The sequence below is a fragment of the Dendropsophus ebraccatus genome, chromosome 1, assembly GCF_027789765.1.
Source record: "Dendropsophus ebraccatus isolate aDenEbr1 chromosome 1, aDenEbr1.pat, whole genome shotgun sequence".
Taxonomy (NCBI): domain Eukaryota; kingdom Metazoa; phylum Chordata; class Amphibia; order Anura; family Hylidae; genus Dendropsophus; species Dendropsophus ebraccatus.
In genome coordinates this window covers 67475661-67491069 of record NC_091454.1, presented here as the reverse complement: position 1 = coordinate 67491069, position 15409 = coordinate 67475661, and the positions used below count along the sequence as shown (strand labels likewise).

Below are 15409 nucleotides of genomic sequence, written 5' to 3'. Positions count from 1 at the left end.
ATTTCGTACGTTTTGCAGCTTTTGTGGCCTCTGCAAAGGTATGCTTATATTACTGAGAAGTTCTAAATGTTTTCCTTATGTAAAGCTGATGTAAGCGAAGAACTATCTTTGGTATAAGCATAAAAATATGCTTAGTATGAGAAGCCGTGAGGAATGTGAGATACACCACCTTATTTAAAGTGCACCCTCTGTTTTAAAGATGTGGCTATTTTGTTGAATTCTAAAGCTTTTTTTCTTGTTCCCTTATAAAGTTTATAGAACTATAAAGTATTGGAGTAAAGGGTCTTCTATTTTCTAATTTTGGCACCATTCACCTACGGGTTGTTTCTGGTATTGTGAATCTAAAGGTGCAGCTTAGATTAAAGTGAAAATCTTTTTCTTTCAAATCAACTGGTTTCAGAAAGTTATGTAGATTTGCATTTTGCTTCTATTTAAAAACCTCAAGTATTCCGATACTTATCAGCTGCTGAATGTCCTGCAGGAAATGTTTTTTCTTTTCAGTCTGACACTGTGCTCTCTGCTGTCAGGAACTGTCTAGAGCAGTCGCAACCCCTCCTAGAAAACCTCTCCTGCTCTGGACAGTTCCTGTCCCAGAGGTGACAGCAGAGAGCACTGTGTCAGACTGAAAAGAAAACATTTCCTGCAGGACATACAGCAGCTGATAAGTTCTGGAAGACTTGAGGTTTTTAAATAGAAGTTACAAATCTATATAACTTTCTGAAACCAGTTGATTTGAAAGAAAAAGATTTTCACTGGATAACTCCTTTAAAGTCGGTTGAACTCACCACCTTTGACAAGTTCAGCTGACTGTCAAAGGTGTATGGCGGCCTCCCAAGTCCCCTTTGAAAAATTGTGTCAGTGAAGACAAGGTTTGGGCATGTTAGATTTTACTGCCTGACCATAATGTTCTGGGAGGGATAAGCCACTACCAGAGCTGTCTGACTGCAGCTTGCCGCTGCTTTCTGCAAAGACAATGCATGAATATTAGCCTGTGTTGAACGTTCAAGTGTATGGGGAAGTCGGAAAAAATACATTTTGGTTGAAATGAGAACTTTGCTGACATTTATCAGACATGTATGGCCACCTTTACCCATTAAAGTAAATGTGACCAACACCAGATTTAACTCGTGTACAGGAGTGGAAGAACATTAATTAATAAGTAGCAGAATAGTCTTCTGCATTGCTAGCTAGTCTCTTCTGCTTTAAGACAGGAATGCTCAATGTCATACAGTATTTACTTATGCTCATGAAAGCGTGTTGATATCCAGATGTACAGCAAATGTTTTTCATCAACATATTCTACATTTTCACAGAAAATCCCCTTTTCACTGCCTCTTCACTTTTGACACTATAGCTCCTGATGTGTTACAGAGAAGTGGGGGGGGGAAGTGAGAATTGTCTTGTTCATATAAACATTTCCTCGTCTGTTCCCAGGATGGCCCCTGAAGTGGTGATGTGTGAGACGATGAAAGATGCTCCATATGACTACAAAGCTGACATTTGGTCTTTAGGAATAACGCTCATTGAAATGGCTCAGATTGAGCCACCCCACCATGAACTTAATCCCATGCGGGTGTTGCTGAAAATTGCCAAATCGGAGCCACCCACTCTTTCTTCTCCTTCAAAGTGGTAAGTGTTAGGAGTTTAGTTTATAACCATGGCAGAGATTTTCACAGCTTTGCATACTTGATAGATTATATTAAAAGGAATTCCTGACATTTTATTTTTGCTTAGGTTTTTTTGTAGAAATCTGCTTTATATTAGCTAGCAATTGTTCCTGGTCCCAACAGAGCTTTTTAGTATAGTGTGTGTGTATAGAAGTAAGACTAAAAATACCTAGAAACTCTGTTCTCCTCATAGTTTGCCATGTGTCCTCAGACTGCTGTATCGGCCACCCCTAAAAATATCCTTGCTCTTTCCGTTTATAAATTTAGACAATCATTATGTTCGGAAGCTTGTCCGCTCTTTCAGACCACTGATCTCAACAGAGCTGATCGGAACCGGGGCCAGATCTGCTAGGGAAATGAATAACTAAAAAATATGTCCCTGTCATATATTGTATCTGTAATGACATCACCAACTGTTGTGTTGTTGAAAGGTCTCAGGAGTTCCGGGACTTCCTGAAAAAGGCACTTGATAAGAATCCAGAGACCAGGCCAAGCGCCGTGAAGCTCCTGGAGGTGAGCCAAGCTTCTTCTCCCAACAATGAGTATTATCAAGAAGATTACTTTGTTTTGCAAATATTTTTCCTTCACGCTGTTCTTTTCACAGTTATTTTGAGGTGTTTTACAGTTAACATGCTATGTTGTCTTAAAAGGATACTCCGGAGGGGAAAAAAGTTCTCAAATCAACTGGTATCAGAAAATTATACAGATTTTGTAAATTACTTCTATTAAAATAAAATCAAGCTTTCAAGTACTTACCAGTTACTGTATGCCCTACAGGAAGTGCCATTTGTTTCCATTCTGACTTTGTACTCAATGCTACTGCCTCTGTCCTCATCCAGAGCTGCAGCAAATCCCCATGGAAAATCCCTTCTGCTCTGGACAGTTCTTGACGTGAACAGAGGTGTCAACAGAGAGCACAGTGTCAGACTGGAAAGAATACACCATTTCCTGCAGAACATACAGCAGCTGATAAGTACTTGAGGGCTTGAATCTTTTAAATAGTAGTTTACAAATCTTTATAACGGTCTGATAAAAGTTGATTTAATTTTTTTGTCTTCTGGTGTACACCTTTAAATCGCTGTCCATAGAGTTATCTATAAATCAGGCTTTTGGTTGGGTTCACACGTGCCATGTGCCACCCCACATGCTAATCGTATTTTTATAATTTTTTCCTTCTGTCACGTCACAGAACTTCAGCAATTTGCTGTAAAACTTGGAGATTTTTTCACACTATGAGTGGCTGTTAATCCAGCTCTTAATGGGTTGTCCTATGATTTATATTTGTTTGTTTTCTTAATAGACAGCCTGGGCTAGGCCAGTACTCAGGCTTGTACTTGCAGTGAGACCCCTACCACCACCTCTTCATGGTGCAGCAAAGTTCTATTCAGCCAATCACTGCCTGAGGCAGATCACCCCTGCAACCAGTGATTCCCTGAGTTGGACCCCTTGTGTGTGCATGTCATTGGGAACTGGGGGGATCAGAGCAGATGAGTTCAGTTTTATATCTTTTTTTTTTGCACAGATATTGGTGCAAAATATTTATAAGGTTGCTTTCCTGCATGATTTTGTCCCTTTTTTATAGTGTCTTTGACGATTCAGTTTGAATAAGATCAAATATGCAGTTGTGCTGGTTAGGAGTACTGGGGGCATTTCTCGACCTCATAGAGCACAATCTCCCCACACAACATTTGGTCAAGGAAATATTCTTTGTTTTATGTACATCTTTTTTTCCAGCCTATACTCAAAAAGTAAAATGTTAACATTCAATTTTCTTTGTTTTGTTGTGCTCAGCATCCATTTATGAACAAAGAGGTTAAAAACAGAATTTTGAGGGATCTTGTGGCAGAGGCTAAAGCTGAGGTACTAGATGAAATAGAAGAAAATGGAGAACTGGAGGAAGAGGAGTCACCAGACCCACTGTCTGTAAGTTGTTGTTTTTCTCCATAGGTCTTATGCATGGTTTTTCTTTTTGTTGTTGCTATTTAGCTTGTCTTATGTATGGTAAATACTTTGAGGTCTGATTATTTTTTACTTTATTTATTTATTAGCCACCTACAAAAAATGGCAGCCAGTACTCTTTTGATGTGGACAAAGGCCCAAAGCCTACAAGCAATGGTCTTAAAGCTCATGAAGAAGGCCCAAGCCCAGCCAGCACTATAAGTAGCAAGCCTGACAGTATAAGGTCTTCAGAGAACATCACACAAGCATTGAATGGTGAAGAACAAGTGAAACCTGATATCATCATTATTAACCCATTACTCCCCCCTGAAATAAGAAATAACTCTCCTACTGAGAATAATAACCTGGACAGGGGAAAAGACCATGGACAATCTGTGTTAAATGGCCACAGACCAAAGAGCAGGCAGTATGATCGTCTGTCTGCAGAACTTCCCAATGGAAGCTTTGACTCTCCTTCCCGTTTCTACAGCTTTCAGTCCAAAAGGGATTCTGATTCAGGTAGTAACTCTGCATCAGACAGTATGGACCTGAGTATCAACTTGTCAGCGGATCTATCCATTAATAAAGAGACTGGTTCTCTGTCTATTAAGGTAAGTCAGCTTCCTTTCCAAATGTTCATCATGTGCAAGTCTGTGTTATCAGATGACATCTTGGTCACTTCTGTCTTGTGCCTTTTTCTTAAGGAATCTATTAAATTATGTCTTTAAACTATGATATACAATACGTTCAGAAAGTTTGCAGTCCCTTTTTGCGTCTTTCAAATTTTGACATCTTGCGGCCTTGTTCTAAAACAAAGAAAAAGACCCCCCCCCCTATCATTGTGAACTCGATACCCCATAATACAATATGAAAACAGAATGTTAGACATCTTTGCTAATTTATTGAAAAGGAAAAACTAAAATACTGAATTGAGGTAAGAATTCAGACCCTTAACTAACTTCTTAGTTAGAGCACCTTCTTAGTTGGAGCACCTTAAGCAGCTTTCTAGTCTTCTTGGGTTTGATGCCACAAGGTTTGCACACCTGGATTTGTGTATTGTCTGCTGTTCTTCTATGCAGATATTCTCAACCTTTGTTGGCTTAAATACATTAGTGAATTAGCCAGACCTGGAAGTTTTTCTATCTGCACACAGGATCTTTGGAGCACAGCCAGAGTGATCATTGGTTCTTAGTCACCTATTTTACCAAGGCTGTTTTCTGTGATTATTTAGGTAGGGCAGTCAACTCTAGGAGGAGTTCTGGTTGTTGCAGACTTTTTCTACCCTTCTCCACATCTGTGCCTCCACACAATCCTGTCTAGTCAAAGAGTAAAAAGATCTCAGAGATGAGACATAAAACAAATTAAATAGTAAAAAATTTAATTCTATTTTCATATTATCATTATTGGGTAATGAGTGCAGAATGATGGGGAAAAATTAGATTGCATTTTTTCATTTTAGCACAAGACCGTAATATAACAAAATTTGGAAGGTGCAATGGTCTGACTATCTACAAAGTATATGTATTTTCTCACGTAAGTGAACTAACATGTCAATTGGCTAAAGAATGTATATGCCCAAATATTGCACCATATGATCTAACTGTATTTTTTTATAAAAATCTCAGCCCTTTCCGGTAAGCCTTAAAGAGTTTGTGTCATTGCGAAAACTAGGTTTTAACCGGTACATTTTGTGAAAGTAATCATATTTAAAATGTACAAGCATTTCTGGAACTGTGCTGTTTGGCAGAGATATAGCCTTACTAATCCCCCATGTTCCTGCATTGCTTTGATAACCTCCTTGGTTATGACCTACTGAGGTAGGCCAGGCATGCTCAGTTCAGCAGCAATCCCCAGGAAGTACTGGCAGTTGGTCTCCACTTAGTCTGCAAGCTAGGGCGAGTGCAGGACAGTGTGTGCAATGCTGCGTAACGACAGCAGGGTCACAGATAAAAGAGGAAACCAGGAAGGGATTATATCCATTGAGCAGAGAAAAACAGTACAGGGATGTTAGAGCCATATTAGATGGCCCAAAATTTCTCTGAGTGCTAATCTGCTAAATCGGCACTCACTTACCAAGTTTATACACAATAATTGTGTATTAGGGCTAAATGGACAGTGTTAGCAATGTTTATGCAGCCCTTGGTTTTTACATGAAAAATAATAAAGTTTATACTTACCTATTCTCCCCTGGTGTCCGGCACCCTTTTGCCCATGTTCCCTGCTCATCACTGCTGCTTCTGGCTCTGTCCTTTTTAGTGACAGGCTGCTCAGCAAATCACTGGCTAAGATGGTACAGACCCACAGCCAGTGATTGGCTAAGCTGCCTGTTACTGAAGAAATAGGGCCAGAAGCAGGTAAGAATAAACTTTTTTTTTTTTTTTTTTTTACCCTTAAATTCTTAACTTGTTAACAGCTGTTGGCCGCTGACCATTACACCTAGCAATGTGCGGCTGGTGGACGATTATTTTTAAACATGTTTAAAAGACAATGATCAGCTGATGATCGGCTCTTTGGCTGATTGTAGTCTTTTTTTTTTTTTTTTTTTTTAGTTTTGATTTACCGAATAGGCTGTGTGTTAAAGGGCCCTAGGTTACTTTCCTAAAAGCAGCACATTTGTTCACCATTACATACATGTATGTGGTCCACATCTGTTTTTATCAACTTTGCTTTATGACACAACCCTTTTATTGTGCCTGTCTCCAGCTAACCTTAGTTTATAATGACTGCTGTTCTTCTGGCTGACCGACATTTAATACTACATTTCCCCTGCATCAAAAGCTACAGGAAGAATAAGTGGCTGGCTATGGCTACCCCTGGCCAACTGGACTCTGCTTCTCAGGAGCGACCAATTGATCTAACCACGGGCTCCATTCTGAGAAAGGTTTTCTCTGATGAGACAAGCCTTTTTTTTAATAATATAAAAATGCACACAGTATTATGTGTTATTTATGGTCACCTGCCATATCTAAAAAAAGGCCTTATTTATAGGCACCTGCCAAGTCAGAATAAGCTATTGCTTTCCAACCAGACTTTTACATGTAGATTGCACATTCATGGGGAAGTGTTTCCTTGGCATCCACTAAACCCACTGATGTGGAAGTCGGAACCGTGGAATCCAAATCACTAAATAGTATTGTGCCAGCATGGCTTCTAGTAACAGTGTAGCAACTTCCTGCCTTAGTACTTACCATATCCATTGGTTGAACTTTTATGTCCATGTATAAAATTTTAAATAAATGAGAAACTTCCCATTATATCTTAAAGTACACAATGAAGCAAATGTCATTGTTGTCTCCTCCAGCTGTGTGTCTTGTGTGTTTACTGCATTGTAAATGATTCATCTGGGCTGCTGGCCTGTGTCTGCTCGCCTCCACGTCCTGGAACATGTCCACCAACCTGCTCTTTTCCATTCCTGACATGTTACCACCATGTGACCTCACTACGGTATTACTTTGACGAACACTGTCTGATCAATAACAGATGACATTTGCAGGAAGAATCCAGGAATGTGTGTGCATGTTCTATTAAATTTCATAACTAGCAGCATATAGTTTTAATGGCTACAAGTATTTTGGCTGGATTCCTCCCTCATACCTTCATTGTTTGTCGCTAGGAAATTCCCAATCCTCACACATTTACTTTACATGGATAAGTGATACACACACCTATTGCAAATGCCTGTGGGTTTACGTATTGTGCCTTTCTTTAGTATCTGTCCTCTGTGTTGTGTGTGTATGCAGAATTGGAAGGAAACTAACTTTTATAGGGTGGTTTATTTGTTTGTGTACATAGGCACAGTTCATAGGGAACTGATACTTTGTATGCACTGGATATTGCGGCATGGTCACAGTGTTTGCCTTCTGCTGTTTACCAGGAATGCAATAGACAAAGCTGGTAATCATTTGTATTAAAGAAAGAGAAGAACAGGATTGTCTTGTTTGGACCCCACAATAAAAGAAAATAGCCACAAATGCTGGACAGAATAGTGCAGCTTGATTCTCTTTGTCCAGTAAAATGCTGGGCAGTGTCAGAAAACAGACGGACACCATTAAATCCAGTGGGGTCTGTCAGGTGCTGTTGGAATCTGACATGTAGTGGGGCCATCACGGCTGTTTTTCATTGTTCTGCTCCATCATAGAAGAACAAACGGAAAAAAATAGAGCAGATGTGAACCTAGGCTTAATCTGAATAATTTCACTTCCTAGACTGGGGTATGACATGCCACTGTTTTCCATTTTCTCTAACTTCAGTGTAGTGACAATGAGGGAGATTTATCAAACATGGTGTAAAGTGAAACTGGCTCAGTTGCACCTAGCAACCAATCAGATTCCACCTTTCATTTTTCATAGAGCCTGTGAAGAATGAAAAGTGGAATCTGATTGGTTGCTAGGGGCAACTGAACCAGTTTTACTTTACACCTTGTTTGATAAATCTCCCCCATAGTGTTTTTAGCTAAATAGTTTGGTTCAACAGTATAAAGTGTATAGGGGCCTCAGCACTCTACATCGACAAATGATTAATTTTTTTCTGCCTGACCATATTTTCTTGGAGGAACAAGCTGGTACCAGATCTGTCTGGCTGTGGCTTACCACTCCTAATAGGGACCATGTGAACCTTGGGCCATTGACCTATCTCTTGCAGTGTTTTCCTTCTGTTTAGCAAGACTGGAATTAGGTAGTTTGGTGCACTGGTGGCGGTCCCTGGTGCCTCAGTACACAGGCAGGCCTGCTTCCCCACCAGCCTCCACTTAAGCATATTTGTGTGCACAATATAGTGACACACATTTCCCCCATCCACAGATCCCACTTATGGCTGTTACTGTACAAGCGCAGAATCCATTATGTATATATAAATATACGTAAGTAGCTGTTGGGTGAGCAGGGAGAGCTGATATATGGGCTTTTTCACGTAAAATAAGAGTAGCATATCTTTGTAAATACATATATTGTGTTGAATTGTAATATTTTACTATGGGTGTCAATATTGAAGAAAACGCGTTCCCACCTATCAGACATTCATTGTATATTATCAACATTAATATACTAAAATCACAGAATACATTGTGATACTGAAGTTTTTTTTTCAACTACAGACATAGTGGTACTAGCTAAAGAATTATATTCTTCATGGCGCTGAGTAATCCCTACCCATATATCCAGGGGACACATGAACAGATGTGCATTGTCCATGGTAACCAGATTCCAATTTTTCAGTAATATAATCTTGTCCTTTTGTAGATATAACCTTGCCCTCTACAGGTTATCTAGCAGTTTCTCACAAATTTATATCTATTCTCTATGATGAGCTAAACCATAGAATTTTGTATGAAGTTTTAAATTTTTGGAATTGCTTTTCTTTTCTTTTTCGTTCTAGGAGTCACGTCTTCACAATAAGACTTTGAAACGCACCAGACGATACGTAGTTGATGGTGTGGAAGTTAGTATCACCACCTCAAAGATTATTGGAGATGATGAAAAGAAGGATGAAGAGATGCGTTTTCTGAGGTACAGAGGTTCTTATTCAGAAGATTATATATTTAATATATAGAACATGGTTTTTTTATTTCACTTTTTGTACATTGTTATTAAGGCTGCCATATTGTCTGGGCTGTTTTTAACAGCAGTTAGTGACATGCTTTACAGCAAGACTCATGGACATAGATGTCAATGGACAGACTCTGTCCCCTTGAGATGAATGTGAAACATTACTGAGCGTGCTCTGTGACCATTGAAGAGGTCATTCAACTAGAAACTGCTATTGTCTCCTCTACCTACTGGTGTCACATGATGCTGCAATGCTGTACTTATCACTTTACAGCAGTAAAGACACCACAGACACAACAGGAAGCCTCAGCTTTGTTTTAGCCCCATCGGTGAGAATAAAAACTGCAAAATCTCAGGATTATTTTATAATATTCATAGAAAAATTGAAAATCTGAAATAAATGCCACCAAAATACAAGGGTACCTCGGTTCTCAAACTTAATTGGTTCCAGAAGGCAGTTTGAGAACCGAGCAGTTTGAGAACCGAGCAGTGTCTTTTCATAGGAAATAATGTAAATGTGTTTAATCGGTTCCAGCACTAATCAATAATAATTACCCATAGTACCCTTATATTACATTGTATAGTGCCCAGGATAATCCCTACAGCACAGGACAGAACAGCACTATACTATACTATAAATTATACACAGGATACATTAACAAAACCCGCAATTATAGTACAGTAATCCCCAGGGCCGATTCTAGGTTTTCTGCTGCCTGAGACAAAACCTTAATATGGCGCCCCCCCCCCCCCCCTCCACACACACACACACACCCGTTACCAACACCGCCCCATCAGAACATTGCCACACACTGTGCCTCCTCAATATAATAGCGACACATGCTGCACCCCTAAATGTAATGCTGCCCCACATCATGTCCCCTGAATATAATAATGTCACAATCTGTGCCCCGTGAATATAATGCTGCCACACACAATGTGCCTCTTGAACTGAGCCACATGCTGGACCCTTTGAAAAGTGTCAAACACATATATGTAACGTGATCTGAGTATTAGTGAATTATACTGGGCTACCAAACATTAATGCCACACACATTATGCCCTTTTAAACTGACAATGCTACACGTGAGCCAGTTACCATGCACTATGAACTCCCTGACCCCATCATTCTGTACTGCATAAACACTCACCAGACCGCGGTCTCAGGAACAGCCCCAGCCATGAGGAGAAGGAAGGGAGACTACAGCAGCAAAGTCTGTAAGGGGGGAGGGAGACTCCAGCAATCTGCTCTGCATTGTGAAGAACATCCCGACGCCTCAGGAGTTAGCATGCTGGACTAGGAGGAGGCTGCCGAGGAGCTGCTGCAATGTCTTTATAAAAACAAGGACTGAGCAGCCCACTGTGGGAAATGAATAGCAGTCCTTGCCTCATGGGCACCTGAGGCAGTGGCCTGGCCGTTTTAGCAGTGCTATGTGCCCAAATACGTAATGCACCAGAGGCAGGTGCTGCTCCAGCTAGTTCTACACAGCTCCCCCGTTTCCAGCCACAAGTTAGGTTCAGGACCTGTGTGTGATGCTATTTGTGCAAACACAGGTCCTGAAATTGATTAATCTCAGTACAGGGACTGGTTTGACTGGGAGAGAGGAGCACACAGACCCAGTGCTGGCCGCCCCTCCAGACTGCTTACTCCAGGGGCACATACAAAAACAGTAAGTGAGTTGGTCAGCCTAGTCAGACTGACTTCACTTACATAAAGTTGCCGCCCCCTTAGGGAACTGAGATTGTGCCGCCTGAGGCAAAGTCCTCACCTTGCCTCATGGCAGAAACAGCCCTGGTAATCGCTAACTCCTCTCTCATCCTGTACTGTATAGAGTCAACCCCCCCCCCACCCATTACAGCACTGTACAGGATGGGAGATGGTGGTGCACTACCTGTACTACTACTGTACTGTATATTCACTCCAGCAGTCTTATACAGTACTGTACTGTATGTAAAGCCTCAACAGTGCTAAACTCACCAGGTACAACCCACCATCCACTCTCGCAAAAACGTTCAGATACCGAGTACTTCAAGACTGGGTGCCCCAAAAAAGTGTTTGAGAACCAAAGCAAACTTTTCTTGAAAATACAGTTTGAGTTCCAAGCAGTTTGAGAACCGAGCAGTTCAAGAACCGAGGTACCACTGTACTTAAAGAAAAACATTATTTCAACAATAAGTCACTTTCTGATGACACAGTGCCTTTAATCATTTTAAAGAAAACTAATCAACCCAATTGGACTCCCTGGAACACTGTACAAAGCTCCTGAGCAGCCCACTGCAAGTACCAGCCGCGATTGCAGCACTGCTGCACCACTGTTTGCCTGTTAGCGTGCTCGGGGGAATGATTGACAGGGAGAGAGGCCAGTAACGGGCCTCTGTCAATCAATCCATCTGAGCGCGCTGACAGAGAGAGATCGGTGACTAGACACCGGCGGGGAGCTGCCCAGATGACTGCCTGCCGCGCTCCCAGATAATAAAACTTGTTTGTCTGCCGTCGAAAGCCCTTTGCTGCAGCCGCGGCCGGTACTTGCCGCAGGCTGCTCAGGAGCTTTCTACATTGCTACAGGGAACCATATCGGCCCAATTGGGCGGATTGGTTCCCTTTAAAGATAGCTTTCCATGTGATGACTAATTGACCATCTATTCTGTAGCCCATTGTTTAGATGTCATTGGCTGACAGGATGGTAGTTGGTAGGTGCCGTAGACTACCTATAGTTAAGACCACAAACTTAACAAGCTCCTTCCCTGCATTTGTTTTTTTGTTATTTTTTCCCTTCATAAATCTAAGGCGTCAGGAGCTTCGAGAATTGAGATTGCTGCAGAAAGAAGAGCACAGAAACCAGGCCCAGCTCAACACAAAGCATATGTTGCAGCAGGAGCAGATGACTCGTCGCTTCGAACAGGAAATGAATGTAAGATATTTCGCTTTTTTTTTTTTTTGTTAGATTACCCCTCCTAATGTCCATTGCATTTTTGAATAATTTTGATAATAGAAGCCTTATATGGGCTGTTAATAGTATTGAGCAAACTGTTTGGTTCAACATTTTTCACATCTACTGCTGATTTAGATTTTAAAACTTATAACAACAGTGACACTTTAAGATCTGCACAAACGTTCGGTTAAAGGGGTTGTCTGGGGAGCAGAAGACTCATTTCCTGTGAATCCACGTCTTGGGAGGCAACTTATCTTTCCTGAACAAAAAGATCAAGCATGCTGACCAACAGACCAATCCCAGGAGGCCATACTACACATTGGATGGTCTGCCAGACCCTATGAAATTGACAGGTTCATCTTACATTACAGGGGTTGTCTAGGGAGATTGACAGCTAAAGCCTTCTGCTCCCCAGTGCTCACTTCCTGTGAATCCATGTCCTGAAAGTAAGAATCCAAACGTAGAGGGGTTGGGCAAATATCCTGATCATCATGTGCTATTATCCTAGGGGTATATGATGAATGTTAGCGGTGCAGGATGAACTTTTGCCTTTTGCCACTGTACTTTGGCGTGGCACCCAAGATTGCCTCCACCCTTCCATGGTGCCTGGTCAGGGTAGTGTGAATGTGCATTCCTGTAATGACTGACCATAATGAAAATTTTTAACATAACTTAGGCATGTAGCACAAGTCCTTCCATTAAAAGCTTGTGTACCTTAAAGGTTTGGATAACATACTATACACATTAAAGGGGTTATCCAGGATTAGAAAAGGCACACCTACTTTTTGCAGAATGGCACCACAGCTTCAGGTTTAGCTACATTCACTTCAGTGGAACTGAACTGTGGCACTGTTTTTGGAAGAAAGCGATCATGCTTTTATAAGCCTAGATAAGCCCTTTAACATTAATAAGTACAGTACAGTTTTTTATCTAGGCCTGTCAAGTAGCAGAAAATCTGCTAACTATACTTAGTCTTGTACAGTAAACACTTGAGTAGTTACAGCCACTTGATTAGAGTGTTGTATATTTAGTCACAGTGCAAATATGTAGATTTTCAGTAAGGGGATCCTCATTGTGTGCATACTAATTTCTGGATTGAATTTGGAATATTTAAGGCAAAGAAGAAGTTCTATGATACAGAGCTGGAGTTACTGGAGCGACAGCAAAAGCAGCAGATTGAGCGGATGGAGCAGGATCATGCGATGCGCAGAAGAGATGAGGCCAGACGTATCCGTATTGAGCAGGAGCGAGAACATGCAAAGTTTCTTGAGCAGCTAAAGCTACGGAAAAAAGAGGTAACTTGCTATTTTGGGATGATTAGGAAAGTCTGCAGGTACAAAACTGATGGAGGGTGTCATAAAACATCAGGAAAGGCTTAAGGATTCGAATCTGTATAGTCTGGAGGAAAGAAGGGAAAGTAGGGACGTGATTGAAACCTTTTAAATATGTTAAAAGACTAAGGGTGCGTTCACACGTACAGGATCCGCAGCAGATTTGATGGTGTGTTCAGTTATTTAGATAAAATCTGCGGATCCACAGCAGAAAATCTGCTGCGGGTCCGGTATGTGTGAATGTACCCTAAATAAGGTTTAGGAGGGAGGTGTTTTTAGAAAAAAATCAAGAACAAGATGACACAGTAGAGATGAGCGAACCTCGAGCATGCTCAAGTCCATCCGAACCCAATCGTTCGGCATTTGATTAGCGGTGGCTGCGGAAGTTGGGTAAAGCTCTAAGGTTGTCTGGAAAACATGGATACATCCAATGACTGTATCCATGTTTTCTACATAGCCTTAGGGCTATGGCTTAGGGCTAATCAAATGCCGAACGATCGGGTTCGGATGGGCTCGAGCCTGCTCGAGGTTCGCTCATCTCTAATCAAAAGCAATGTGAGAAAATACTAGAAAAGTAGTAGATGCTTGGAACAAACTTCCAGCAGATGTGGTTGGTAAATCTCCAATAACAGAATGTAAACCTGCCTGGGAAAAAAATCTATCTATCCTAAGATAATAAGGGAAATACCAAAAGGCCAGACTAGATGGACCCAGTGGTCTTTTTCTGGCGACAATCTTCTAGGTTTCTTTGTTTCCTTCTTGCCTGCATGCTTCAGAACAGGAATCCTTTCTTATAAAAGAAAGTCTTAGCGATAAAGGGCTTGTGCTGCTAAAGTTTTGGATGTACTGATAGATCTTTACCCACCTGTCTGTGTCTACAGATAAAGGCTTCTGTGGAAAAGCTGCCGAGGCAACAACGTAGAGAAACTATAAAACTGAGACTGGATGATTTTTCTCAGAGGAAGCAAACGGAGGTAACCTATTCACTTCTGCTTGTCTGTGAAAGCATGTAATGACTTTTTAATACTAATATGCCAGTCCTAAATTAGAAGAGTAGCTATGTGTAACAGGATTACATGCTGAATGCTTTAACTTGTACTTCTAAGTGGGAGTTTAGAGCTGAGTCTATGGCGTTAGTTAGGAATCAGGCTACCAGGGGAGGGGAGTATCGGTTCTCCATTTCCATAGTGTCATGTTTGGAAAACATGTAGTTGAAAGGATACATTCAGCAAGTCTCTGCGCAAGGTGCATGGTTTACCTTGTGGGTAACACTGCGCCTCTGTTCTACGAGAACACAGGAACGATCTCATCCAGGTCTCACAAACTGGATCTGACCTTCTGCCAAGTGCTCCTTGGATTAGCTTCTTTGCTGCTTTTGTGTTCTTAGTAATGTGGGGAATGTAACAGAGATCTGCTGCACGGACTCATGTTGTCATCTCCACCTTCATTTTTATCAGCTGTTTTTCTGGTTATACCTATCATAAAACTACTTTTTTTCAAATGGTGTATTTGTTCTACTAATATAATTGAATGACCGTATAATATACTTGTATAACAATTTTTCTCTCACTCTTTCCTTACATATTGCTACAGGAACATCAGTTCTTAAATAAACAGAAGGAGGATATGGCTCTGGCTATGACTGCTATTATACTGGAGAACAAGAAAGAGATATATAGCAAAGAAAGAGAATTCCTGAATAAGAAACAACAGCTTCTCAGAGGTGATTGTATAACTATATCGGCATTGCAAACATTAGGGTCCTATTACATTGCCCAATCCCTCCTGTAAGTGAGCCCCAATCTGCATGGACATAGTTAGCGATGTCTGTACAGCCCTTGCCCTTAAATTGTGTACATAACCTTCCAAGGTCCTGGTGTTCTTCTGCTCACTTCCCAGAGCCACTGCTGTAGCTTCAGAGCGGGTGTCTGAACTGACAGGTTGCTCAGCCAATCACTGGATAGGACAGCCGCGGCCAGTGATTGACTGAGTGGCTT

At 41.2% G+C, this 15409-nt stretch overlaps 1 protein-coding gene across 1 annotated transcript in view; it reads left to right on the top strand.

Moving 5' to 3' along the window:
- The window catches only part of STK10 (serine/threonine kinase 10), a 77364-nt gene that overhangs the window by 52126 nt on the left and 9829 nt on the right, over window positions 1-15409 (top strand). The window contains exons 6-14 of the mRNA XM_069972318.1: window positions 1435-1629; window positions 2099-2180; window positions 3459-3590; window positions 3716-4216; window positions 8979-9109; window positions 11937-12060; window positions 13197-13376; window positions 14294-14386; window positions 15006-15135. Coding sequence (XP_069828419.1) covers window positions 1435-1629; window positions 2099-2180; window positions 3459-3590; window positions 3716-4216; window positions 8979-9109; window positions 11937-12060; window positions 13197-13376; window positions 14294-14386; window positions 15006-15135 — 1568 coding nt within the window. The remainder of the gene's footprint in view (window positions 1-1434; window positions 1630-2098; window positions 2181-3458; window positions 3591-3715; window positions 4217-8978; window positions 9110-11936; window positions 12061-13196; window positions 13377-14293; window positions 14387-15005; window positions 15136-15409) is intronic.